Source organism: Mustelus asterias, chromosome 19 (assembly GCF_964213995.1).
Source record: "Mustelus asterias chromosome 19, sMusAst1.hap1.1, whole genome shotgun sequence".
In the NCBI taxonomy this organism is placed as follows: domain Eukaryota; kingdom Metazoa; phylum Chordata; class Chondrichthyes; order Carcharhiniformes; family Triakidae; genus Mustelus; species Mustelus asterias.
In genome coordinates, this window is record NC_135819.1 from 2834760 (window position 1) to 2862100 (window position 27341).

The window sequence follows — 27341 nt, forward strand, 5'->3', positions numbered from 1 at the left end:
TGATTGGCCATGCTAACTTGCCCCTTAGTGTCCCGGGATGTGTAGTTTAGAGGGATGAGGGTAAATATGTGGGGTTGCGGGGATAGGGCCTGGGTGGGATTGGTTGTTGGTGCAGACTCGATGGGCCGAATGGCCTCCTTCTGCACTGTAGGGATTCTATGGTATTAGACGTGGCAACCTTCCCAATGAAATACTGGCTACCACAGACGTTCCTTCAGAAGGGGCAGTATGCGCTGAAGTACCCACCAGGCTGGCAGTCAGTGAGCTGGCCTGCTGCTGTCAGGCTGCTCTCCCGGCCTGTCGGCTGGCTTGCCAGGGCTGTGTCTCGAATTCATTCCTGTCCGGCTTTCCTTCCCGCAAGTTCCTGGACGCAGTCAGTGGAATTCGCTGTCCAAACAAAAGATATTCCAAAGCATCAACGCAGACTGACAGGAAAGAATATTAATTGGGTTGTTTTTTATTTTGGATGGGGAAGCGAGATGCAGGCTAAGGGAGGGAAACAGGCTGATCTACAGCCCAACTACAGGAAAACGTCACTGTGTTTGCTGGCAGTGCACTGAAATCACTTCCATCAGTGTTGTTCAAATAACTCCAGCTAAATAATTCATGCTGGCCTGGCAAGTAAAGAGGTTTTCAGTGGAACTTCATGATTCTATTTTCTTCACCCTCCGTATCTACCCTAGAATCCTCTACAGTACAGAACGAGGCCGTTCGCCCCATCTAGTCTGTACCGACCACATTTCCACCCTGGGCCTATTTCCCTAACCCCACACGTTTACCCTCGCTAATCCCCCTGACACTGGGGACAATTTAGCATGGCCAGTCAACCTAACCAGCATGTCTTTCAGTCTGTGGGGGGAAACCGGAGCACCCGGAGGAAACCCATGCAGACACGAGGAGAGCGTGCAGACTCCGCACAGACAGTGGCCCAAGCCGGGAATCGAACCCGACTCCCTGGTGCTGTGGGGCAGCAATGCTAACCACTGTGCCACCTTACCATTTAGATAAGTTGTTTTCCTCCCTGCATTGAAATGTTGTTAATTGGCAATCACCCATCCCATCGCAATCAGTCTGGAACATAGGAATTAGGAGCAGGAGTCGGCAAGTTCAGCCCTTCGAGCCTGCTCCGCCATTCAATCGGATCATGGCTGATCTCTCCCTGGTCTCAAACCCACCTCCCCACCTGTTCCCCATGTCTCTTTAACTCCTTTTTTAAAATCAGAAATATATTTATCTCCTCCTTGAAACCATTTGATGATTCACTGAGAAGCACGGTGGCACTGCTGCCTCACAGCACCGGGGACCCGGCTTCGATTCCCGGCTTGGGCCACTGTGCGGAGTCTCCTCGTTCTCCCCATGACTGCGTGGGTTTTCTCCGGGTGCTCCAGTTTTCTCCCACAGGCCGAAAGACGTGCAGGTTAGGGTGCACTGGCCGTGCTAAATTCGCCCTCTGTGTACCCGAACAGGTACTCTCTCTCCACTCACATTGTTTGTATCTTAAAGACTTGATTAGCTGTAAGTATTCGCATTCCAACCATTATTCATGTAAATTGAGTCTGTGTCTTTATAAGCCCTGTTTGTGAACAGAATTCCCACTCACCTGAGGAAAGGGCTTGGAGCTCCGAAAGCTTGTGTGGCTTTTGCTACCAAATAAACCTGTTGGACTTTAACCTGGTGTTGTTAAACTTCTTACTGTGTTTACCCGAACAGGCACCAGAGTGTGGCGACTAGAGGATTTTCACAGTAACTTCATTTCAGTGTTAATGTAAGCCTACTTGCGACACTAATAAATAAACTTAAGAAACTATGGGGCAGTGAGTTCCACAAATTCTCCACCCTCTGTGAGAATTGTTCCTCCTCATCTCAGTTTTAAATCTACCGCCTCTCAACCTATACCTGTGACCTCCTGATTTCCATCCTGTTAGACTGGCATGTTACAGAATATATCCTTATTAACGTGGTTAGTTGAATAGCTTAGATTTTTTGAACCTATTTTAAATTGTCCCCAGGTTTTGGATGGCAGGAAGACCACAGGAGGCCGGCTGGAGGTGATTGTCAAGATTAGAGAGCCACTGAGCACCCAGCAGCTGGAGAGAGTGACGGAGAAGTGGCTGGTTATTGACCCACAGAGCTTACCTGCGGTACGGTTTGCGAGTTACACTAGCGACATGTTCATTTCAACTCACCCTGAGGGTCCACTGGGTAGCAATGTACATAGAGGGGTGGGGGGGGTGGATTCTCATGTTTAAACGGAGTGTCGCAGTGGGTGGAAAACATGCCGTGGGGAGGGGGAAAGGGAGGAGGGGAGCAAGTGGGGGAAGGGGGAGTGGACAGGGTGGGGTGGGGTGGGGGGAGCAAGGGGGAGGAAGTGTGGGAAGGGGGAGTGGACGGGGGGGGTGGGGTGGGGGGAGCAAGTGGGGGAAGGGGGAGTGGATGGGGGGGTGGGGTGGGGGGAGCAAGGTGGGGGAAGGGGAAGCGGACGGGGGGGGTGGGGTGGGAGGAGCAAGAGCGGGAAGGAGGAGAAGGGGGAGTGGACGGGAGGGGAAGGGATGAGGTGGTTGGAACCAGGCGGGAGAAGGGAAGGGGAAAATGGGCGGAAGGGGGAGGGGACTGGACATGGTGGAAGGAAAAGGGGGGGTACAGGCAGGATGGGGGGGGGGGGGGTTGGGTGAATGGGTGGGGTGGGTGGTGAGATACTATCAGCCATAAAGGCCTGATGATGATGTTTAAATTCATTCAACATCAGGATTCCCATTGGTCATTGGTGGCAGTGGGGGGGGGGGTTGTGGACAGTCGGAATGGGAAATCTGGGTGTAAACCGTGTTTTGGGACTGCTGCAGAAAACGGGAGTGGAAAATCCCCCCACCCCCTCAACGTTGCATCATCAAGGCTCTATAGAGCAGCCAATGTGTGTGTTGCCACCCGCCGGGGGGGGTAGAGAGGGAGGGAGCACTGTGATTATCTGTATAAGTAATGCTCCAGTGTATGTACGAAGAGCTTCCGTTGCCCTGTGGTTTGCATGTTGAATGGGGGCGGTGTCATTGCACGCTCAGTGTTGGCCATGTGACTGCATGTCTTAACTCCTGCGTCGAGCTGATTGAATAGTGTAGCTGGCTGCCGCTTCTGTTTAAAGTTGGGGTGGAGAATCCTGTGCAAAGGCAATAAAATATGCATGCTTATAACTGTGACTAAAATCCATAGAATCTCTACAGTGCAGAGGAGACCTTTTGGCTCATCAAGTCTGCACCGACTCTGCGGAAGAGTATTTTACCCAGCCCAACCTCCCCTCGTGGCTTGAATCACCGTGTGAGAAACAGGAGTGGTGTGAGGTCACTCACCTGATGAAGGAGCAGCACTCCGAAAGCTCGTGATTCCAACTAAACCTGTTGGACTTTAACCAGGTGTGGTGAGACTTCTTACTGCGCCCCACCCCAGTCCAACCATGGCATCTCAATACCGTGTGAGGAACGGCAGGCTTAGACCAGCATCCCCTCACTGAGCTTTCCAACAGTGCGATCTGTGTGTGTGTGTGTGTGAGGTTGGGGTTAGCAGGCTCACTACGGAAAAGGTCAATAAAGCCAAACATGTTTCCTTTCAGATTGCGGTTCCGAAGCCGAAGGAACGACGGGCTGCTCCGCAGGTGGTTGGCGGAAGGTAAGTTCAGCGCCACATTAATACACTTGGGGTGTAGGAGCCACTCGGACACAGCGATGGCGTCACGTCATCTAAAATCTGGCAACTACCCAACGAAGATGGGTGGGGAGTACAGAAGGAGTTGGCGTGTAGTGGGGACTGATGTGTTATCGTGAAAGTGGCTAGCACTCCCTTTGGTTCTGGAAGTCAAGTCAAACATCTGAGACTCACTCCTCCTCCGGTCCTGTTCTGGGGTTGAGCTGCCAGGAGTGTCCAATTGTATTGTTGGTGAAAGGAACTATTGAGGATTCATCCTGGCATTTGATTTGATTTATTATTGTCACATGTATTAACATACAGTGAAAAGTATTGTTTCTTGCGCGCTATACAGACAAAGCATACCGTACATAGAGAAAGAAAGGAGAGAGTGCAGAATGTAGTGTTACAGTCATAGCTAGGGTGTAGAGAAAGATCAACTTAATGCAAGGTAGGTTCATTCAAAAGTCTGATGGCAGCGGGGAAGAAGGTGTTCTTGAGTCGTGACCTCAGACTTTTGTATCTTTTTCCCGACGGAAGAAGGTGGAAGAGAGAATGTCCGGGGTGCGTGGGGTCCTTGATTATGCTGGCTGCTTTGCCGAGGCAGCGGGAAGTGTAGACAGAGTCAATGGATGGGAGGCTGATTTGTGTGATGGACTGGGCTATGTTCACGACCCTTTGTATTTTATTGCGGTCTTGGGCCGAGCAGGAGCCCATACCAAGCTGTGATACAACCAGAAAGAATGTTTTCTATGGTGCATCTGTAAAGGTTGGTGAGAGTCGTAGCTGACATGTCAAATTTCCTTCGTTTTCTGAGAAAGTAGAGGCGCTGGTGGGCTTTCTTAACTATAGTGTCGGCATGGGGGGGACCAGGACAGGTTGTTGGTGATCTGACCTAGAAACTTGAAGCTCTTGGCTGTCATTAGGGCAAGCTTGATGGGCCAAATACTTTTCTCACTCTGGATATTTATGCTTTTATTGTGAACAGTAGAAAGAATTCAGTTTTTTAAAGTTCATTTATTTATTAGTGTCACAGGTAGGCTTACATTAACACTGCAATGAAGTTATTGTGAAAATCCCCTAGTCACCACACTCTGGTGCTTGTTCGGGTACACTGAGGGAGAATTTAGCACGGCCAATGCACCCTAACCAGCACGTCTTTCGGACTGTGGGAGGAAACCGGAGAACCCGGAGGAAACCCACGCAGACACGGGGAGAACGTGCAGACTCCACACAGACAGTGACCCGAGCCGGGAATCGAACTTGGGACCCTGGCGCTGTGAGGCAGCAGTGCTAACCACTGTGTCAGCTCATCTTTTTAAAGTGTAATTCCTCCATTCCTGAAACGCTCCTTACTGCATTTCCATCATGGGATTCATTCCGATAAGAGCGGATGCTGGAACCCGAAACAAAACAGAAAATGCTGGAAAATCTCAGTAGGTCTGACAGCATCTGTACAGCGTGAAATCCACTCTCCCTTTGCCTGGGAGATTTCTGGACTCCTGCGAGTCCCATTTTGAAAAGAAACTTACCTGTGACCCTCGAGATTGTGCTCTGAGAAGCTGGAACGAAACATCATCTGGATTCAAAATGTCAGTTCTTTTCTCTCCTCACAGATGCTGCCAGACCTGCTGAGATCTTCCAGCATTCTCTCTTTTGGTAAGAAGGAAGTTAGATAAAGGAGAACCAGTGGACGTGATTTATTTAGATTTCCAGAAGGCCTTTGGTGCTGCATAGGAGACTGTTAAACAAATTTAAGTGCCCATGGTGTTAAGGGTAAGATCCTGGCATGGATAGAGGATTGGCTGACTGGCAGAAGGCAGAGAGTGGGGATAAAGGGGTCTTTTTCAGGATGGCAGCCGGTGACTAGTGGTGTGCCTCAGGGGTCAGTGCTGGGAACACAACTTTTCGCAATATACATTAACAATTTGGAGGAAGGAACTGAAGGCACTGTTGCTAAGTTTGCAGATGATACAAAGATATGTAGAGGGACAGGTAGTATTGAGGAAGCAGGGGGCTGCAGAAGGACTTGGACAGGTTAGGAGAGTGGGCAAAGAAGTGGCAGATGGAATACAATGTGGGAAAGTGTGAGGTTATGCACTTTGGAAGGAGGAATGGAGGCACAGACTATTTTCTAAATGGGGAAATGCTTTGGAAATCAGAAGCACAAAGGGACTTGGGAGTCATTGTTCAAGATTTTCTTAAGGTTAACGTGCAGGTTCAGTCAGCAGTTAGGAAGGCAAATGCAATGTTAGCATTCAAGTCGAGAGGGCTAGAATACAAGAGCAAAGATGTACTTGGAGGCTGTATCAGGCTCTAGTCAGACCACGTTTGGAGTATTGTGAGCAGTTTTGGGCCACGTATCTAAGAAAGGATGCGCTGGCCTTGGAAAGGGTCCAGAGGAGGTTCACAAGAATGATCCCTGGAATGAAGAGCTCGATGTATGAGGAATGGTTGAGGACTCTGGGTCTGTACTCGTTGGAGTTTTGAATGATGAGGGGGAGTCTTATTGAAACTTACAGGATACTGCGAGGCCTGGATAGAGTGGACGTGGAGAGGATGTTTCCACTAGTAGGAAAAACTAGAACCAGAGGGCACAACCTCAGGCTGAAGGGACGAACCTTTAAAACAGAGATGAGGAGGAATTTCTTCAGCCAGAGAGTGGTGAATCTGTGGAACTCTTTGCCGCAGAAGGCTGTGGAGGCCGGGTCATTGAGTGTCTTTAGGACAGAGATAGATAGGTTCTTGATTGATAAGGGGATCAGGGATTATGGGGAAAAGGCAGGAGAATGGGGATGAGAAAAATATCAGCCATGATTGAATGGCGGAGCAGACTCGATGGGCCGAGTGGCCTAATTCTTCTCCTGTGTCTTATGGTCTTATTAACGGTTTGAAGCCTGAGGTTTATGCCGGTTTTTCCCTGACTGGTTGGGGCTGACTGTTTTAGTTTTAGGTTTTCTTTCACTGGTAAGATTAGACATCATAAGTTGCTGCATGTGGCGTGCCAGTCTCTCCAGCAATAACTTGATCTGTATTTTTCTGGCCGGAGCGAGAAACAGGGTCCAGTCAAACGGCACACCATCGTATTCCAGTCGAGTCTTTTCCACAACCCATGCCACATATCAGAGTGCAATAATTGAATTTCACAGTGAAATCTCATTGAAACTTATCAGTGAAGTGCAGGAGGAGGCCATTCGGCCCATCAAGTCTGCACTGACAACAATCCCACCCAGGCCTTCTCCCCGTAACCCCAATATTTACCCCACTAATCCCCCGACACTAAGGGACAACATAGCATGGCCAATCCACCTAACCTACACGTCTTAAATAAAGTTTGCTTCTTTATTCGTGTCACAAGTAGGCTTGCATTAACACTGCAATGAAGTTACTGTGAAAATCCCCCAGTCGCCACACCCCGGCGCCTGTTCGAGTACACTGAGGGAGAATTTAGCACGGCCAATGCACCCTAACCTGCACGTCTTTCGGACTGTGGGAGGAAACCGGAGCGCCTGGAGAAAACCCACGCAGACACAGGGAGAACGTGCAGACTCCGCACAGACAATGACCCGAGCCGGGAATTGAACCCGGGTCCCTGGCGCTGTGAGGCAGCAGTGCTAACCACTGTGCCACCGTGCCCGGGTCCCTGGCGCTGTGAGGCAGCAGTGCTAACCGCTGCGCCACCCCTGTGCTGCCCCTGGACTGAGGTGAGGAGAAATTTCTTCACCCAGAGGGTGGTGAATGTGTGGAATTCACTACCACAGAAAGTAGTTGAGGCCAAAACGTTATGTGATTTCAAGAAGAAATTAGATATAGCTCTTGGGGCTAAAGGGATATGGGGGGGAAGGGGGGATCGGGATATTGAATTCGATGATCAAATTAACAGGCAGAGCAGGTTCGAAGGGCCAAATGGCTGACTCTTCTATTTTCTATCTTTCCTTATTGTGACTACCTTGCAAACATGTATGTTCTGTCTTTTAGCAATGATTTTAAACAAATTATAAAGTAATGTCGCTAAAGTCCCACAAGTCTATAAAATTATGAGGGGCATAGATAGGGTTGACAGAATCTTTTTCCCAGAGTTGAAATGTCTAATACTACGGAGCACACACTTAAGGTGAGAGGGGAGAAAGTTCAAAGGGGATGCGAGGGGCAAGTTTTTTTACACAGAGTGTTAGGAGACTGGATCGCACTGCCAGGGGTGGTGGTGGAAGCAGATACAATAGGGGCGTTTAAGGGGCTTTTAGATAAGCACATGAATATACAAGGAACAGAGGGAGATGGACCAAGGGCAGGCAGAAGGGATTAGTTTAATTTGGCGTCATGTTTGGCACAACATCGTGGACTGAAGAGCCTGTTCCTATATTGTAATGTTCCCTCTTTGGGGGGACCAACTGACTGGTGGTGATTTTAACCTGAGGACCTCAGGCGAGGGGCAGGGTTGAGAAGGCGAGGCCTTTGTGAAAAACCTTGGCCAGTCCGGGAATCATTTGCGCATTGTTGGTATCGCTCTGCATCGCTAACCAGCTGTCCAGCCAACTGAGCTAAACTGACCCCTTAACAAATTCACTGATTTTACGGTTATATATTGTTCTTTAAAAAAAATCACTTCATACTGACTGATGTACGAGTGATTTGTCGCTACGTATCCAAACTGCCTGAGGGGCTAGTCAGAATCTCCGAATCCGTGGATCGAATCCAGTTCTAGTTGTTGAGTGGTGACCTTTGTGAGATGGGTCACAGGTGCAGTTAGTGACGGATTGTAGGTGCAGGTGTGACGGTGTCTGAATGAGATGCATAAAATTACCTGAAAATCATCTTCCGACCGCAAAGCACGACTTCTGGCACTAATCTTGTTTTTTTAATGGAAAGTCAGATGTACGATTATCATTCCTTTCGAGCTGATTTGCGTCAGTACATAATGTCGTACATCTCATTGCTGGAAAACTAAACTCAGGCCTTCGAACATCTGTAAGAAGTCAGTTTTAATGTTTCTGCAAACGGCCATGTGGCAATAATAAGTGAGAACAAGACCCACACACAAGTGGTCTAGTTCACTCCTTCCTATCCTATTGAAATTTAACACCTCTCAAAAAACAGGTCTGTTGTGTTTCAAGCTGTGTTTTTTGGTCTTTCATCTTCAGAAACAATAAAGAATCAAATATCCACCTGCTCTTTTCCTCACCAGGCTGCCAGCGAGCAGCAATAAAATAATCTCGCTCTTGCTGCTTTTATTGAATGGGGATGGGTCCCCATTCTATGATAATACCCCCTCTAATAGGAGACTAACACTCGCGTAATTACCCTTGCCTAATCAGGGGCAGGACTCTGATAGTTACTGAAATGTCTCTACAATTACAGAACCGAGGCTTGCAGCTTTAAAAAAAAGATCTGCTATGATCTGATTAAATAACAACAGGTCCCAGAGGCTGAAGGACTCACAGAATCCCTGCAGTGCAGAAGAGACCATTCAATCCAATTCTGCACCGACTCTCCAAAAGAGCGTCCCACGAAGCCCCAATCCCCTATCCTAACCCCATTACCCGACATAACCAATCCATCCAACCTACACATCTTTGGACACTATCCACCTAACCTGCACGTCTTTGGACACTAAGGGACAATTTAGCATGGCCAATCCACCTAACCTACACATCTTTGGACACTAAGGGGCAATTTAGCATGGCCAATCCACCTAACCTACACATCTTTGGACACTAAGGGACAATTTAGCATGGCCAATCCACCTAACCTACACATCTTTGGACACTAAGGGGCAATTTAGCATGGCCAATCCACCTAACCTGCACATCTGTGGACACTAAGGGGCAATTTAGCATGGCCAATCCACCTAACCTGCACATCTTTGGACACTAAGGAGCAATTTAGCATGGCCAATCCACCTAACCTGCACATCTTTGGACACTAAGGAGCAATTTAGCATGGCCAATCCACCTAACCTGCACATCGTTGGACGTTAAGGGACAGTTTAGTATGGCCAATTCACTTAACCAGCATGTCTTTTGGACTGCGGGAAGAAAGCAGAGCACTCGGACAAAGCCCACGCAGACTCGGGGAGTCTGTAAATTCCACACAGTCACTCAAACTGGGAATGGAACCCGGGTCCCTGGTGCTGTGAGGCAGCAGTGCTAACCACTGTGCCGCCCCACTCACTCGCTCCTGTTCCACTGTGAACAGTGGTCCAAAAGCCTCAGGAAATGGGGCGAATCCTAGTTAATGGTGTTAAGTCACTGACTGCATAAACCCCGTTTGCACTCTTCAAGGATCGCTGCACTATAGGGACACCATTCCAATTATCCAAGACCCCCCCCCCCTCGAGGGAAATCTGGGCTGTTAAAGAGAAAATGATCTATTTGTTAGTTCTCTAGAGCCTTGGCTCTTCAGTGGCTATTCATGTTTAATTTTATATTTCCTTTACAGATCCTCAATTTGCACTTTAATTTAATGCAACCAAAAGCCTGGGCCAGCTGTCCTGCAGACCGTACCACGTCCTGTGTCTTTTTAAAAAAAAAACATATTTTTGTATTGCTTTGATATATTTTTTAAAAGTTTCAATCTGGGGCCTATGAAGGAAGCCCCTAAACCCTGGAAATCACCCAGAACAACAGAAATCCTGACGCTACACTCTCTATAGTCCAAATGGAATGTACTATATATTTATTTCATATTATGCATCAGTACCGGTGTGGGGGAAAAAACTGCAACAGGAAGTCCTGGAAATGTGCAGCAGAGCAGTCGTCCTCTGGAAAGAGAGAGAGAGAGGGGACAGGTTAATGGTTCTGTTCGAGACTCCAAATCGGAGCTGGAAAAGGAAGACAGGAAAAATCTCCCTTTTGAAGTGAAGTAGTAAATGCCCAGGAGTCTCAAAATCATCTTCACTGGCCGTTACCAACTGTTATAGTGACTCCTCCTCTCCTCGGGATCCTAAGGTTTTTTTTTAGTCCAGTAGCACAGTTAGCCATTTGAGAATTATAATTCCGCATTCGTTCAAAGTTTATTTTCCTAATGTCACAAGTAGGCTTACATTAACACTGCAATGAAGTTACAAATCCCCTAGTCGCCACACTCCGGTGCCTGTTCGGGGACACTGAGGGAGAATTTGGCACGGCCAATGCACCCTAACCAGCACGTCTTTCAGACTGTGGGAGGAAACCTACACAGACACGGGGGTAACCCGTGTCTAAAGGTGTGCGGGTTAGGCTGATTGGCCATGCTAAAATTGCCCCTTAGTGTCCTGAGATGCGTAGGTTAGAGGGATTAGCAGGTAAATGTGTAGGGGTCGGGCCTGGGTGGGATTGTGGTCGGTGCAGACCCAATGGGCCAGATGGCCTCTTTCTGTACTGTAGGGTTTCTATGATTCTGTGAACGTGCAGACTCCACACAGACAGTGACCCGAGCCGGGAATCGAACCCAGGTCCCTGGCGCTGAGAGGCAGCAGTGCTAACCACTGTGCCGCCCTTTACAATGCGAGACTGCTTTGTCTGGCCATAAACTTCCAGGCAAGAATGGAAGATGAAGATAATTGTCACTTTGATATATCTACAAATATAGAAGTGTCTATCTACTATTCTTGTTTACAGATGATTTGATTACTAGTTAGCAAACAGCTAAGACTTGGGATTCCCTGAAGTTTAGAGCGTTTCAGTAATATATGTTGTGATTTCTGCACGAATCTGCTGAACACTTAACCATCCAGTTCAGCAAAGTGGTTGCATCCTCCTTACTGAACCTACCTTCAGTGGCAAGAACATTCATATCATACGGTGCTGAAGAGGCCCTTCAGCCCATCGAGTCGGCACCGACACGAGAAATATTTCTTAGGAAATACTTTTATACTGTTGTGTTTTTCCAGTTTGACCATAGAAATCATACAGCATAGAAGGGGGCCATTCGGCCCATCTTTTCCATGCCAACCCAAAGATACCCAGGTGCCCTTTCTAATCCCATCTCCCTGCGCCCGACACATAGTCCTGCAACTTACAGCACTCAAGGTGCGGATCCAGGGACTTTTTAAATTCATTTAAAAATACTAGTTTTCTACACAAGTAACAAAGATTTGAGTGCTACAGACATTCTGTTTCTACGTTCTCCTAGTTCATTAAACTTATTAGCTGGGTACCTAGATTTGAATTTGATAGAACAAAGGAAAATACAGCACTGGCACAGGCCCTTCTGTCCTTACTCGGTCCGTCTCCCCCTATCCCCTCCCTATTTATCCAGATGCCTCTTAAATGTTGTTAATGTTCCTGCTTCCACCACCTCCTCTGGCAGCGCGTTCCAGGCACCCACCACTCTCTGTGTGAAAAACCTCCCCCTGCACATCTCCCTTAAACTTTCCCCCTCCCACCTTGAACCTGTGCCCCCTTGTAATCGACACTTCCACCCTGGGGAAAAAGCCTCTGAGAATCGCCCCCCAGAATCTTTTCATCACGTGAGGCTCAGAGCGTTAAGATTAGTTATCTAGCCATGTGATTGCTCAGTATATCAGAAGTGCAATTCTATCCCTCAATCATGTAACCACCTTCTCTCCGCCAGCCCGCCTCCACAAAACGCCATGTTTAACCCCCACTGATAACCTCCTCCCCAAACTCTCCATCTGCCTTACCCTGCCCTCATCCTGAAAGAGTCTTCTTTCTTAACCAGTAGTTTGCACACCTGGCTGAAACATTATTACGGCAGTTCGGATATAGAAGAAAGCCATTCGGCCCATCGAGTCTGCACAGTCTCTTTGCGTACAGCAATTCCGTTCGTCCCCCTCTCTCCCTGATCTTTCTCCCTATCCCTGCACCTTGTTTTCCAGCAGACTGAGCGAATAATTGAAGAATGGGACATTGTAAAGCTTTTAACTGTTCAATAAGGATACTGCAGTACGTTCTAGCAGGTCGTTGTTCCCCTATCTTTATCTCCATTACCTCTCCCGTTCCCAAGAATTCAAATTCCTCCGGTGTGTGTGTGTGTGTGGTGTGGGTGTGTGGTGTGGGTGTGTGTGTGTGTGTGTGGTGTGGGTGTGTGTGGTGTGGGTGTGTGTGTGTGGTGTGGGTGTGTGTGTGTGGTGTGGGTGTGTGTGTGTGGTGTGGGTGTGTGTGTGTGGTGTGGGTGTGTGTGTGTGGTGTGGGTGTGTGTGTGTGGTGTGTGGTGTGGGTGTGTGTGTGTGGTGTGTGTGTGTGGTGTGTGTGGTGTGTGTGTGGTGTGTGGTGTGGGTGTGTGTGTGTGGTGTGTGTGTGTGGTGTGTGTGGTGTGTGTGTGTGGTGTGTGTGGTGTGTGTGTGGTGTGTGTGTGGTGTGTGTGGTGTGTGTGTGGTGTGTGTGGTGTGTGTGTGGGTGTGTGTCTGTGGTGTGGGTGTGTGTCTGTGGTGTGGGTGTGTGTCTGTGGTGTGGGTGTGTCTGTGGGGTGTGTGTGGTGTGTGTGTGTGTCAGGAACTCTGCCATCTTTACCTGGCCTACATGTGACTCCAGAGCCACGGCAATGACTCTTACATGCCCTCAGTGATGGGCAATCGATGCTGCCTCAGCCAGCGACACCCACACCCCATGAACAAATTAAAAAATAATTCTTCTAAGCAGTAGTTTTTCCTCGACCAACATCACTGGAAAGATGGATTATCTGCTCCTTGCTGGTTGTGGGACCTGCTGTGTATAATTTGGCCAAAATGTCCCCCTCCATAACAACACCTACACTTAAAAGGTAGAACAAAGAAAATTACAGCACAGGAACAGGCCCTTCGGCCCTCCAAGCCTGCACCGGCCATGCTGCCCGACTGGACTAAAACCCCCAACCCTTCCGGGGACCATATCCCTCTATTTCCATCCTATTCATGTATGAGTCCAGACGCCCCTTAAAAGTCACTATTGTATCTGCTTCCACTGCCTCCCCCGGCAGCGAGTTCCAGGTGCCCACCACCCTCTGTAAGAAAACTTGCCTCGTACATCTCCTTTAAACCTTGCCCCTCGCACCTTAAACCTATGCCCCCTAGTAATTGACTCTTCCACCCTGGGAAAAAGCTTCTGACTATCCACTCTGTCCATGCCCCTCACAATCTTGTAGACTTCTATCAGGTCGCCCCTCAACCTCCGTGGCTCCAGTGAGAACAAACCAAGTTTCTCCAACCTCTCCTCATAGCTAATGCCCTCCATACCAGGCAACATCCTGGTAAATCTTTTCTGTACCCTCTCCAAAGAATCCACGTCCTTCTGGTAGTGTGGTGACCAGAATTGAACACTATATTCCAAGGGCGCCTAAGGTTCTATAAAGCTGCAACATGACTTGCCAATTTTAAAACTCCAGCTGTATGCCTTTTTGACTAAAGTTAAAAGTTTATTTATTTGTCACAAGTAGGCTTTCACCCTATAATTAAGTCACTGTGAAAATCCCTTCATCGCCACCTAAATTCTCGCCTGTTCAGGGCGAGAATTTAGCACGGCCAATGCACCCTAACCGGCACGTCTTTTGGACTGTGGGAGGAAACCGGAGCACCCGGAGAAAATCCACGCAGACACAGGGAGAACGTGCAGACTCCACACAGGCAGTGACCCAAGCCGGGAATCGAACCCGGGTCCCTGGCGCTGTGAGGCAGCAGTGCTAACCCACTGTGCTACCGTGCTGCCACACCTTCTCCACTTGCGTTGCCACTTTCAGTGACCTGTGTACCTGTACACCCAGATCCCTCCGTCTATCAATACTCTGAAGGGTTCTGCCACTTACTATATAACTCCATTATCAGCACTGAGGGACGTTCTAAGGATGTGAAGGGTGCTTCGTGTATACAAGTTGTTTTCCTCTGCAGCTGTCTCCCCCCATTCTACATCCCTCGCAAGCACCCCCTTCCCCATCGCTGCGCTCCCAATATTTCGTGGCAGAGGCCGGGATTTTTCCGCTCCTGAAGTCAATGGACGTTGCGTCTTGTCAAACTTTTCCAGTCCCGCCCGTGACCAAGATAGTGAGAGACTCTGGCTTGGACATTCCAGTCCCGCCTGTGGTGGGAATCGTCATGGACAGGACCGGAACACCCAAGCCAGAGTCTCTCACCATCTGCGTCACGAATCCAGAAAGATCTCCCTCAACCTCCTCGTGTCACCCCCTCGCTCCTTCTAGCATCTCATCCAAATTAACCTGTCTAACCGTGACCTTCGTACGTCCTCCACCATTCAGGATGCTGCTTAAGTACAGGTTGCTGCTGGGTTGTGTCTAAGCATTGAATTTTATCTGGCACTGATTAGAACCTTACAAATAGAGCTTGCTACCGTTCATGCATACTTTATCTCTACCCAGCAGCATCTGGAAGGAGGGAAAGGAGCAGATGTTTTAAGTCCAGATGTCCCTTTGTCAAAGCTTTGACAGAGGGTCATCTGGACTCGAAACGTCAGCTCCTTTCTCTCCTTACAGAGGCTGCCAGACCCGCTGAGATTTTCCAGCATTTTCTCTTTTGGTTTCAGATTCCAGCATCCGCAGTAATTTGCTTTTCTTACTTTATCTCTGCGTTGCAAGGTGCAGTGAAAGCAAAATGCTGTGAATCGATGCAGGGGCTGTAGAGAAGGGCTGATGTACAAAGGAGAGGAGGATTGAGATGAAGCACCTCTCACCATCTAGGGACATCCCAAAGTGCTTTACGGCGGATGAAGTATCGTCCCTGTTGTAGGAAAATGTGTAGAAACGCTCTTGGGCGTAATCCAGTATTCTGCAAATATATCAGTGGATTGTTGATTGCAAGGTGGAACTCTTGAGAGTAGAGGATAGCGGATAAACAGGAAGCAGAGCGAGAGTATTTAACACTTGGTGCACACAAAAGAGAAGAATATCAGGGAAGGAAGCAAGTCATAGAGTCGTACAGCACGGAAACAGGCCCTTTAGCCCATCTCGCCCACACCTTCATAAGATATAGGAGCAGAATTAGGCCCTTCAGCCCATCCGCTCCACCATTCGATCATGGTTGATATGCTGCTCATCCCCATTTTCCTGCCTTCTCCCCATAACCGGCGGCACGGTAGCACAGTGGTTAGCACTGCTGCTTCACAGCTCCAGGGACCTGGGTTCGATTCCCGGCTCGGGTCACTGTCTGTGTGGAGTTTGCACATTCTCCCCGTGTCTTTTAAGCTTGGCACAACATCGTGGGCCGAAGGGCCTGTTCTGTGCTGTACTGTTCTATGTCTGCGTGGGTTTCCTCCGGGTGCTCCGGTTTCCTCCCACAGTCCAAAGATGTGCGGGTTAGGTTGATTGGCTATGCTAAAGTTGCCCCTTAGTGTCCTGAGATGCGTAGGTTAGAGGGATTAGCGGGTAAATGTGTAGGGATATGGGGGTAGGGCCTGGGTGGGATTGTGGTCGGTGCAGACTCGATGGGCCAGATGGCCTCTTTCTGCACTGCAGGGTTTCTATGGAACCCTTCAACCCATTATCAATTAAAAATCTGTCTTAACTCCTCGTCCAATTTACTCACTGTCCCAGCACCCACCGCACTTTGGGGGAGCGAATTCCACAGATTCACAACCCTTTGGGAGAAGTAGTTTCTCCTCAGCTCTGTTTTAAATTTGCTGCCCCTTATCCTAAGACAATGACCTCTCGTCCTAGAATGTCCCACAAGAGGAAGCATCCGCTCCACGTCTACTTTATCCACACCTTTTATCATCTTGTATACCTCAATTTGATCTCCCCTCATTCTTCTAAATTCCAGAGAGTATCGGCCTAAACTGTTCAACCTCTCCTTATGCCGGCCAGGTTTCCTAAACTGAACTAGTCCCATTTTGCCTGTGTTTGGCCCAATATCCCTCTAAACCTTCCCCATCCATGTACCTGTCCAACTGTCTTTTAAACGTTGCAATTGTACCCGCCTCTACCACCTCCTCTGGCAGCTCATTCCACACACGCACCACCCTCTGTGTGGAAAAGTTGTCCCTCAGGTCCTTCTTAAATCTTTCCCCTCTCACCATCAACCTATGCCCTCTAGTTTTGGACTCCCCTACCCTGGGTAAAAGACCTTGGCTATTCACATGATCAATGTCCCTCCACATTTTATAGACCTCTATAAGGTCATCCCTCATCCTCCTACACTGCAGAGAAAAAGTAAAAACAAAGTTTATTTATTAGTGTCAAGTAAGGCTTACATTAACACTGCAATGAAGTTACTGTGAAAATCCTCTAGTCGCCACACACCCGCGCCTGTTCGGGTCAATGCACCCTAACCAGCACGTCTTTCAGACTGTGGGAGGAAACCGGAGCACCCGGAGGAAACCCACGCAGACACGGGGAGAACGTTCAGACTCCACACAGACAGTGACCCAAGCCGGGAATCGAACCCGGGTCGCTGGCGCTGTGAGGCAGCAGTGCTAACCACTGTGCACCGTGCCGCCCTCTCCTTGTAATTCAAACTGTCCAGCCCTGGTAACATCCTTGTAAATCTTTTTGCATCATGGTTAGTTAAAAGCAAACTGATCGACACTGAAAAGTAGGAGAAAAGTAGAACCTTGAGGTAAACGGGGGTGTGGGGGGGGGGGGGGCGGTGCAAGATTATTTTGAGTTCCATTGAGATTGGACATGTGCTGGAGGACAGCAGAGTGACCAGAGTAATGGCCAAATCGTTCGACCTCAGGTTGTGAATGCTCCATTGTTGAATACGTTTAAGGCTGGGATGGTCAGATTTTGGTGTCTCGGGGAATGAAGGGATATGGGGAGCGGGCAGGAAAATGGGAGTTGAAGTCCAAAATCAGCCGTGATCGTATCGAATGGTGGAGCAGGCTCGATAGGCCTTGTAATCGACTGATTTTTGTGTGTGTGTCTCTTCGCAATTTGAGTTCACAGTGTTAGGTGCTTTTACTCTTTAAAAACTGGAGCAGAAATTGGAGTCAGAGAGTTACAAAGTCGTAAGCTGCCGTGCTCCTATGTACCTTGCGTTCCATCCTCACAGCTTTACTGCTGGACCCAACTCTGAGTCTTCAATTTTAACCGCAGCCGTACCAACTGCATTAGTCAGTCGGTGTTCCAAATGCGCTCTGGAGGCCCACACTTAATTTATGATCAAAACAAAGGAAAATGTTGCTTGGCTCAGTGGAGCCTCCCAAGCTTTGGCTTTGCCACTAAGCTCGAGATTAATCCCAGTCCCTCGCACCCTCAGCGTTCACACCCAGTTATTGAGCACCAAGGCAAGGAAAATGAGCAGAGAGAAAGGTTGAATATTCTATTGACCCACTGGCTTCCCAAGCACTTTGCAACGGTGACTGCACTTCACAACGTGCGTGGCTGGCTGTGAAGCACTTTGGTTTGTCCTGTGTTTGGGAAAGGTGCCATGTAGGCCCTTGCTGCCCGTGGGGCTGCAGTTTTTTTCTCTCTGGGCTAAAACACAGTGGTTAGCACTGCTGCCTCACAGCGCCAGAGATCTGGGTTCGATTCCCGGCTTGGGTCACTGTCTGTGCGGAGTCTGCGCGTTCTCCCCGGGTCTGCGTGGGTTTCCTCCTGGTGCTCCGGGGGTGGCACAGTGGTTAGTCCTGCTGCCTCTCAGGGACCCGGTTTCGATTCCCAACTTGGGTCACCGTCTGTGTGGGTTTCCTCCAGGTGCTCCTGTTTCCTCCCACAGTCCAAGGATGTGCAGGTTAGGTGCGTTGGCTGTGCTAAATTGCCCCTTAGTGTCCCAGGATGCACAGGTTAGAGGGATTAGCAGGGTAAATATGTGGGGTAACGGGGATAGGGCCTGGGGTGGAATTGTTGCCGGTGCAGACTCGATGGGCCGAATGGTCTCCTTCTGCACTGTAGGGATTCTATGATTCTTTCATCCACAGTCCAAAAGGCGTGCTGGTTAGGTGCATTGGCCATGCTAAATTCTCCCTCAGTGTACCCGAACAGGTGCCAGAGTGTGGCGACTAGGGGATTTTCACAGTAGCTTCATTGCAGTGTTAATGTAAGCCTACTTGTGACACTAATAAATGAACTTAAACTTAAAACTTAAACACACAGATCCACCAATAACTCTTTTTGAACCAGTGATCTGATTGGAGACAGACTGACTTGAGTCACACGTTATCTGATAGCCCTTGCTAGCTAAGCCAAAAACTGGTTCTAATTAAAAGATTCTGTTGTTTTTTTTTTCCCCGATTTTTCTTTTCTAAATTCCATGTGCCACATGTGTCCGGGGTCAAGTTTGCTTCTACTGCCCAGGGCTGTAGCTTTAACCTGTTACTTACTTGTTGCCATGATCTGTAATCTGAGTTCCAAGTTTGTTTTATTTCATCCCTTTGCTGAGTCAATGTGGAAAACATTATCATTGTTAATAGCCAGCTTCTAGTATTCTTAGCCCAACACACTAAACCCCTCCAAATTTCCAATATCATATTCAGACCTTAAGATGGTTGATGCAGGAAGTAGTTACACATGGTGTGTTGGGGCAGGGCATTCTTCACCCGCTGAAGCAGCGTAGAGGATCTGGTGTGCATTTATTTAATGCGTGCTTTACCTGTCCTGGCCATGTACCTGATTCCATGATCGCTGTAGGGAGTACAGTGGCACAGTGGTTAGCACTGCTGCCTCACAGCGCCAGGGACCTGGATTCGATTCCCGGCTTGGGTCACTGTCTGCATGGAGTCTGCACATTTTCCTCTTGTCTGAGTGGGTTTTCTCCGGGTGCTCTGGTTTCCTCCCACAGTCCAAAGATGTGCGGGTTAGATGGATTGGCCATGCTAAATTGCCCCTTAGTGTCCAAGGATGTGCAGCTTGGGTGGATTGGCCATGCTAATCCATCGTGGATGTAGTTTATCTGGACTTTAGTAAGGTGTTTGACATCGTCCCACGTGGCAGACTGGTACAAAAGCTAAAATCACATGGGATTCGGGGTGAGCTGGATGGACACAGAACTGGCTTGGTTATAGAAGACAGATTAACATTGGAAGGGTGTTTTTCAGAATGGAGATCTGTAGCTAGTGATTACGCAGGGATCAGTGCTGGGACCTCTGTCGTATAAATTACCTGGAGGAAAATGTGGGTGGTCTGATTAGTAAGTTTGCGGATGACACGAAGATTGGCGGAGTTGCTGATAGTGCTGGGGATTGTCAGAGGATGCATCAGGATACAGATAGATTGGGGACTTGGGCACAGAAACGGCAGATGGAGTTTAATCTGGACAAATGCGAGGTGATGCATTTTGGAGGATCAAATTTTAGGTGTGAATTATACTGTAAATGGCAGAATCCTTAGGAACATTAACATACTGAGTGATGTGCAGGTCCACAGTTCCCTAAAAGTGGCAACGCAGGTGCCCAAGGTGAGTAAGAAGGCATATGGCACGCTTGCCTTCATCTGCATTGAGTACAAGAGTTGGGAAATCATGTTGCAGCTATATAAAACCTTGGTTAGGCCGCATTTGGAGTATTCCGTGCAGTTCTGGTCACCACACTACCAGAAGGACGTGGAAGCTTTGGACAGAGTGAAAAGAAGGTTCACCAGGATGTTGCCTGGTCTCGAGGGTGTTGGCTATGAGAGGTTGAATAAACTGGGGTTGTTTCCACTGAAAAGATGGAGGCTGAGGGGAGACCTGATAGAGGTCTACAAAATGATGAGAGGCACAGACAGGGTGGGATAGTCAGAGGCTTTTTCCCCAGGGTGGAAGTGTCAGTTACAAGGGGACACAGGTTCAAGGTGAGAGGGGGAAAGTTTAAGGGAGATGTGCGGGGGAAGTTTTTCACACAGAGAGTGGTGGGTGCCTGGAACGCGCTGCCAGAGGAGGTGGTGGAAGCAGGCACATTAACAACATTTAAGAGGCATCTGGATGGGTACATGAATCGGGAGGGAATAGAGGGATACGGACCGAGTAAGGAGAGAAGGTTTTTTTTAGTTTAGTTAGGGCATCATGATCAGCACAGGCTTGGAGGGCCGAAGGGCCTGTTCCTGTGCTGTACTGTTCTTTGCTCTTAAATTGCCCTTAGTGTCCAAAGATGTGTGTGTTATGTGGATTGGCCATGCTAAATTGCCCCTCAATGTCCAAAGATGTTATTTTAAAGTTTATTCATGTCACAAGTAGGTTTAAATTAACACTACAAAGAAGTTACTGTGGAATCCCCGAGTCGTCACACTCCGGCGCCTGTTCGGGTACACTGAAGGGGAATTTAGCACGGCCAATGCACCCTAACCAGCACGTCTTTGGACTGTGGGAGGAAACCGGAGAACCCGCAGGAAACCCATGCAGACACGGGGAGAACGTGCAGACTGTGCACAGTGACCTGAGCCAGGAATTGAACCCTGGTGCTGTGAGGCAGCAGTGCTAACCACTGTGCTGCCGCCCACCCTGTAGGTTAGGTGGATTGGCCATGCTCAATTGCCTCTTAGTGTCCAAAGATATGTAGATTTGGGGGATTAGTGGAGTAAATATGTGGGGTTATAGGCCTGGGTAAGACTTGAAGAGTTGGTGCAGGCTCAGTGGGCTGAGTGGCTGCCTCTGCACTGTAGGGGTTCTGTAATAGTTTAAAGAGAAATCTGAACTTGACTGAAAGAAAACATGTTAAGATTGCGTGCTGGAAAATACATTTTACTGTATCAATAACTAAAGACAAAATACTCTTAATTAAAACATGATTGACATTTTGTAGGCAGCTTGTACTTTATAAACAACCAAATCAGGGTGGTGCAGTGGTTAGCACTGCGGCCTCACAGTGTCAGGGACCCGGGTTCAATTCCGGCCTCGGGTGACTGTGTGGAGTCTGCACGTTCTCCCCGTATCTAGGGAGCATGTTCTCTACTTAAGGTACAGACCTGGCTACCATGCTACCTTCTTACTCTCCAACCCCACTGTCAGCTGCAGACTACATGACCAAAAACAGCAACTGCCCTTCTGTCTGGAGGTTTATAATGAAACCTGCAATCTGGCCTCCTCTCCGTGGCAAGGGGCGGGGGAATTGAAACACACAAATGCTTTCTACTTGAATCCAATCGAAATGTTAATCAACTCTCTCTGAACACCACTGCTGCTTTTCATCTTCCAGTTAAAGGGGCAGCAGCTGTTTAGAATGATAGCGATAACACCTTTCTGGGTTTTGGGAGACTCGGAGTCTCTGGATTGTGGATTTAGAAGCAGCTGCCATTGTCCCCAGCTGGAAACATCCAGCACCTCACTTCAATAAAATAATCTCTCCCCCACCGGTGACCTTTCACACTGAAACCTCCGAGTTTACTGTCAGACACTGTAGCATCCGTCGTAAGACCATCATTTACCTGAAATGCTACGTTATCGTCCCAAATGCTCATATCTACTCTTGCAAACCAAGAGCTGTAGTCCTAAAACATAATGCTTTCAACATCGCCATTTTAACACTGATCTATGATGTGTTTTAAAGCCTCTCTATTTGACCTTTGTTCCACTTGGCCACGGATCCAACCTGTGCTATACCTGACTCTGGTGTGTGTGTGCGTGCATGCATGCGCCTATCTGCCCCTCCGACTGGTGGTGTAGGAGGTGGGGGGTGACCTGTGCTATACTGGACTGTGGGGTGTTTGTGTGTGTGTGAGACCTGTGTTGTACCTGACTTGGGTGTGGTGTGTGTGAGACCCGTGCTGTACCTGACTCTAGGGGGTGTGTGTGTGACCTGTGTTGTACCTGACTCAGGTATGGTGTGTGTGAGATCTGTGTTGTACCTGACTCGGGTATGGTGTGTGTGAGATCTGTGTTGTACCTGACTCGGGTGTGGTGTGTGTGAGACCTGTGTTGTACCTGACTTGGGTGTGGTGTGTGTGTGACCTGTGTTGTACCTGACTTGGGTGTGGTGTGTGTGTGACCTGTGTTGTACCTGACTTGGGTGTGTGTGTATGAGACCTGTGTTGTACCTGACTCAGGTGTGTGTGTATGAGACCCGTGTTGTACCTGACTCTAGGGGGTCTGTGTGTGACCCGTGTTGTACCTGACTCGGGTGTGTGTGTATGAGACCTGTGTTGTACCTGACTCGGGTGGTGTGTGTGTGTCTGTACCTGACGGAGGGGTCTGGGTTGTGCGTGTCTGTGTGGGTGCGCTGCCCCAGGCTTCTGTCTAGTCTATCTTGTGTCCTGGGCCAGTATGCTGCAGACAGTGGGTGTCTGAAACAGGAATGTGTTCCAGTCTGTAGCACTAACCTCCCTTATCATATCGTGGACGCAATCCATCAAATTAAAAGAAAAATGTGTGGTTTCAGCCAGGAGCTTAAGTTAGACTCTGTGGGGATAAAAAGCAGGAAAACAAATGCCGTTACTATGTAAATTGTCAGTAATCTGACAGCTAATCCTGAGTCAGATTGTATTAAACCACTTTGATCACTGACTTGTTTAACGCTGATTTAAATTTGATATTTTGATGTAAAAATACTGGAGTTGTCAGGCCAATCTTTGTACATTTGGATTTTAATAAAATATTTGTTTGTGTAGTGCCGAGCCCATGGCTGATTATTTAAAATGCACCCAGTTTTTGATTTGATTTATTATTGTCACATGTATTGGGATACAGTGAAAAGTATTGTTTCTTGCGCGCTATACAGGCAAAGCATACCGTTCATAGAGAAGGAAAGGAGAGAGTGCAGAATGTAGTGTTATAGTCACAGCTAGGGTGTAGAGAAAGATCAACTTAATGCGAGGTAAGTCCATTCAAAAGTCTGACAGCAGCAGGGAAGAAGCTGTTCTTGAGTCGGTTGGTACGTGACCTCAGACTTTTGTATCTTTTTCCCGACGGGAAAAGGTGGAAGAGAGAATGTCCGGGATATGTGGGGCCCTTGATTATGCTGGCTGCTTTGCCGAGGCAGCGGGAAGTGTAGACAGAGTCAATGGATGGGAGGCTGGTCTGAGTGATGGATTGGGCTACATTCACGACCCTTTGTAGTTTCTTGCGGAATGGGCAGAGCAGGAGCCATACCAAGCTGTGATACAACCAGAAAGAATCCGAAAGGAAGGAGTCTGCAGTGGGGGTACGGAGCTGAACTGGAGGTCTGGGCGCAAGTTTTTGCAGCATCACTGAGATCTCTGTCGTTTAGCCTGTTCCTTGCTGTCATTCTTATTCATTCCCTCCTCAGAAGCCAATAAAATTCAACAGCCAGAAGTTGTTTGCGATGGCTACTGTCCCAAGTGCGCTGGATTCTTTTGCATCCACGTGACCAGCTGGGTGGGTTCACCAGTTAGACATCTGAAGGTGGCACCTCTCCCTCAGTGCGGCACCGAAACGTTAGCCTGGGGTTTGTCCTCAAATCTCTGGAGTGAGCCTCGAACCCACGACTTGTCTGAAAGGCCCGGATAGAGTGGACGTGGGGAGGATGTTTCCATTAGGAGGAGAGACTGGGACCCGAGGGCACAGCCTCAGAATCTTTAGAACCGAGATGAGGAGGAATTTGTTCAGCCAGAGGGTGGTGAATCTATGGAATTCATCGCCACAAGAACCCATCTATCTGTGTCCAGGTCATTGAGTGTATTTCAGACAGAGCTCGATAGGTTCTTGATTGGTAAGGGGATCAACGATTACGGGGAAAAGGCAGGAGAATGGAGTAGAGAAATTTATCAGCCATGATCGAATGGCGGTGCAGACTCGATGGGCTGAATGGCCTAATTCTGCTCCTATGTCTGGAGCGCTACCAACCGAGACCAGGCAAGGACGGCAGATTCCCTCCCCCAAAGGACATTAGTGAACCAGACGGGTTTTCCTGACAATGTTTCACGATTATCTTTTAATTCCAGACTTTTATTGAACTCAAATTCTACCATCTGCCGTGATGGGATTTGAATCTGGATCCTGTCCTGGGTCTCTGGATTATGAGTCCACTGACAATACCACTACACCACTGCCTCCCCTATCTGGCTGGGCTGCTGAGGTCACTGATGTTGCTCAACTAGAAATTAAGCGCTCTCTCCCTAAATCTTCCCTCCTCCCTCCCCCAGGCTTTTAACATTCCCAACTCAATTCCCTTGTATTGCGAACACTTCCGGTTTCCTCCGTAACAATCTGGGGACGTTTGACATTGCAGCCAGGAAGCAAATCATAGAATCCCTACAGTACAGAAGGAGGCCACTCGGCCCATCGAGTCTGCACCAACCACAATCTCACCCAGGCCCTATCCCCGTAACCTGACATATTTGCCCTGCTAATCCCCCTGAGACTAAGTGGTATGGCCAATCCACCTAACCTACACATCTTTGGATACTAAGGGGCAATTTAGCACGGCCAATCCACCTAACCTACACATCTTTGGATACTAAGGGGCAATTTAGCATGGCCAATCCACCTAACCTACACATCTTTGGACACTAAGGGGCAATTTAGCATGGCCAATCCACCTAACCTGCACATCTTTGGACACTAAGGGGCAATTTAGCATGGCCAATCCACCTAACCTACACACCTTTGGACACTAAGGGGCAATTTAGCATGGCCATTCCACCTAACCTACACATCTTTGGACACTAAGGGATGATTTAGCATGGCCAATCCACCTAACCTGCACATCTTTGGACGCTAAGGGGCAATTTAGCATGGCCAATCCACCTAACCCACACATCTTTGGACATTAAGGGACAATTTAGCATGGCCAATCCACCTAACTGCTCATCTTTGGACACTAAGGGATAATTTAGCATGGCCAATCCACCTAACCTGCACATCTTTGGACACTAAGGGGCAATTTAGCATGGCCAATCCACCTAACCTGCACATCTTTGGGCACTAAGGGGCAATTTAGCATGGCCAATCCACCTAACCTGCACATCTTTGGAGTGTGGGAGGAAACCGGAGCACCCGGAGGAAACGCACGCAGACACGGGGAGAATGTGCAAACTCCACACAGTCAGTGACCCAAGGCTGGAATCGAACCCGGCTCTCCGGCGCTGTGAGGCAGCAGTGTTAACCGCTATGCCACCGTAAAGGGTGCCCCTGAGCTGGCAACTAAATGAATATGTAATTATTTACACATTCGTATTGTTCACCTGATTAAAAGTGTTTCTTTTTGTTATTTGCAGCAAATCGGCCTTTTCTCTTCACAGCTTCAACATATTGAAGTTTGACAAAGAGCGGATAGAAAGGAAGGTGAGTGAGGCCTGAGAGTAGTGTGGTTTTCTCACATTTGGAGTGAGTTAACAGGCGCTGCAATCGCCAGAATTATTAATTACTTCCAGTGTGCAGAATCGATCATAAAACTGAGAAACGTTTTCCCATTTAATTTATAAAAAAAACCAAAGTGGCTCTAATGAGAACAGAATTCTCCATGTGCCTGGGCCAACATTCCTCCCAAACGATATTTTTTTAAAAACCCCAACTGATTTAAAAACATGATGTGGAGATGCCGGCGTTGGATTGGGGTAAGCACAGTAAGAAGTCTCACAACACCAGGTTAAAGTCCAACAGGTTTATTTGGAATCGCAAGCTTTTGGAGTGCCGCTCCTTCATCAGGTGAGTCCATCCATGAAGGAGCAGCACTGCGAAAGCTCGCGATTCCAGATGAACCTGTTGGACTTCAACCTGATTTAGAAACAGGGAATGCTGGGCTGGATCACTTTAAAAACAAGGCACGGTAATGTTCTTCTGAAAGTCATCACCCAGGTTGGAAGCTGGAGGATAAGTCGAACTCCGACATGGAACTGATTTAGGAAGTTACAAAATCCCTTAAAGGGGCTCAAATTTAGATGCTGAGGGGGAGCCTACAGATACTCGTGGCTATCAGCTGAAACACACTCTAAATTGCAGGTCCTGCTCAGTATAAGGATAATGGGCAAGGAATTAGTTAAGCTCAGCTGTGATGCCCCCGGTGATCAAATAGCCCACTGCTCCCAGTCCCTGGTCTTACTTAAAATACCCGAGTACGGCCTGGCCTGTGGGGCTACACTCCAGCATATGAAGCAGGAAAGAAAGGGAGTAAAACTATTGGTGGGGAACAGAAGGGACCCTTTCTTGGCCCACCCTCCTGCACTGTCTGAGTTTTTGTGAATGGGCTTCACAAGCTGGTTATTTGAGTGGCTCTGAAGAAGCCACGCGGACCCAAAGCGGTAACTGTTTCTCTCTTCTCCGGCGGCACAGTGGTTAACACTGCTGCCTCACAGCGCCAGGGATCCGAGTTCAATTCCCGGCTTGGGTCACTGTCTGTGTGGAGTCTGCACGTTCTCCCCGTGTCTGCGTGGGTTTCCTCCGGGTGCTCCGGTTTCCTCCCACAATCTGAAAGACGTGCTGGTTAGGGATCATTGGCCGTGCTAAATTCTCGCTCAGTGTTACCCGAACAGGCGCCGGAGTGTGGCGACTAGGGGACTTTCACAGTAACTCCATTGCAGTGTTAATATAAGCCTACTGGTGACACAAATAAACATAAATTTAAAACTTAAACATGCTGCCAGACCTGTTGAGCTTTTCCAGCGTTTTCTGTTTTTAGATTTGGATCAATTCTTTACAGCAAGCTCTTACCAGCAGTAATGTTAAATTTAATCAGCTCCCGTTCGAAGGCAATCATCTGGTCCCTGTGAGGGATGTTGTGTTCATGCCCTCTGTGTGAGAAAGGGGCAGGTTGGATGGGTTTAGTTCTCGTCCAGTTCATTCATGGTGGACACAGAGCAATATATCCCTCTTGTTTCTCAGCTTGACTTTCCACCTTAATAAGACGTGGGCCTGGGGAAGACACTCTTTCAGAGCATTGGTGCAGACTTGATGGGCTGAATGGCCTCCATCTGCACTGTAGGGATTCTATGCACATAATTTTCTG

At 48.4% G+C, this 27341-nt stretch overlaps 1 protein-coding gene across 2 annotated transcripts in view; it reads left to right on the forward strand.

Annotated features, from left to right (window-relative positions):
- The window catches only part of cc2d1a (coiled-coil and C2 domain containing 1A), a 493461-nt gene that overhangs the window by 67420 nt on the left and 398700 nt on the right, over window positions 1-27341 (forward strand). For both annotated transcript variants that reach the window (XR_013500123.1, XM_078234866.1), the window contains exons 23-25: window positions 2010-2141; window positions 3599-3654; window positions 25615-25681. Coding sequence is in view for 1 of the 2 variants with exons in the window: in XM_078234866.1 (XP_078090992.1) it covers window positions 2010-2141; window positions 3599-3654; window positions 25615-25681 (255 nt within the window). In the remaining variant the exon portion in view is untranslated. The remainder of the gene's footprint in view (window positions 1-2009; window positions 2142-3598; window positions 3655-25614; window positions 25682-27341) is intronic.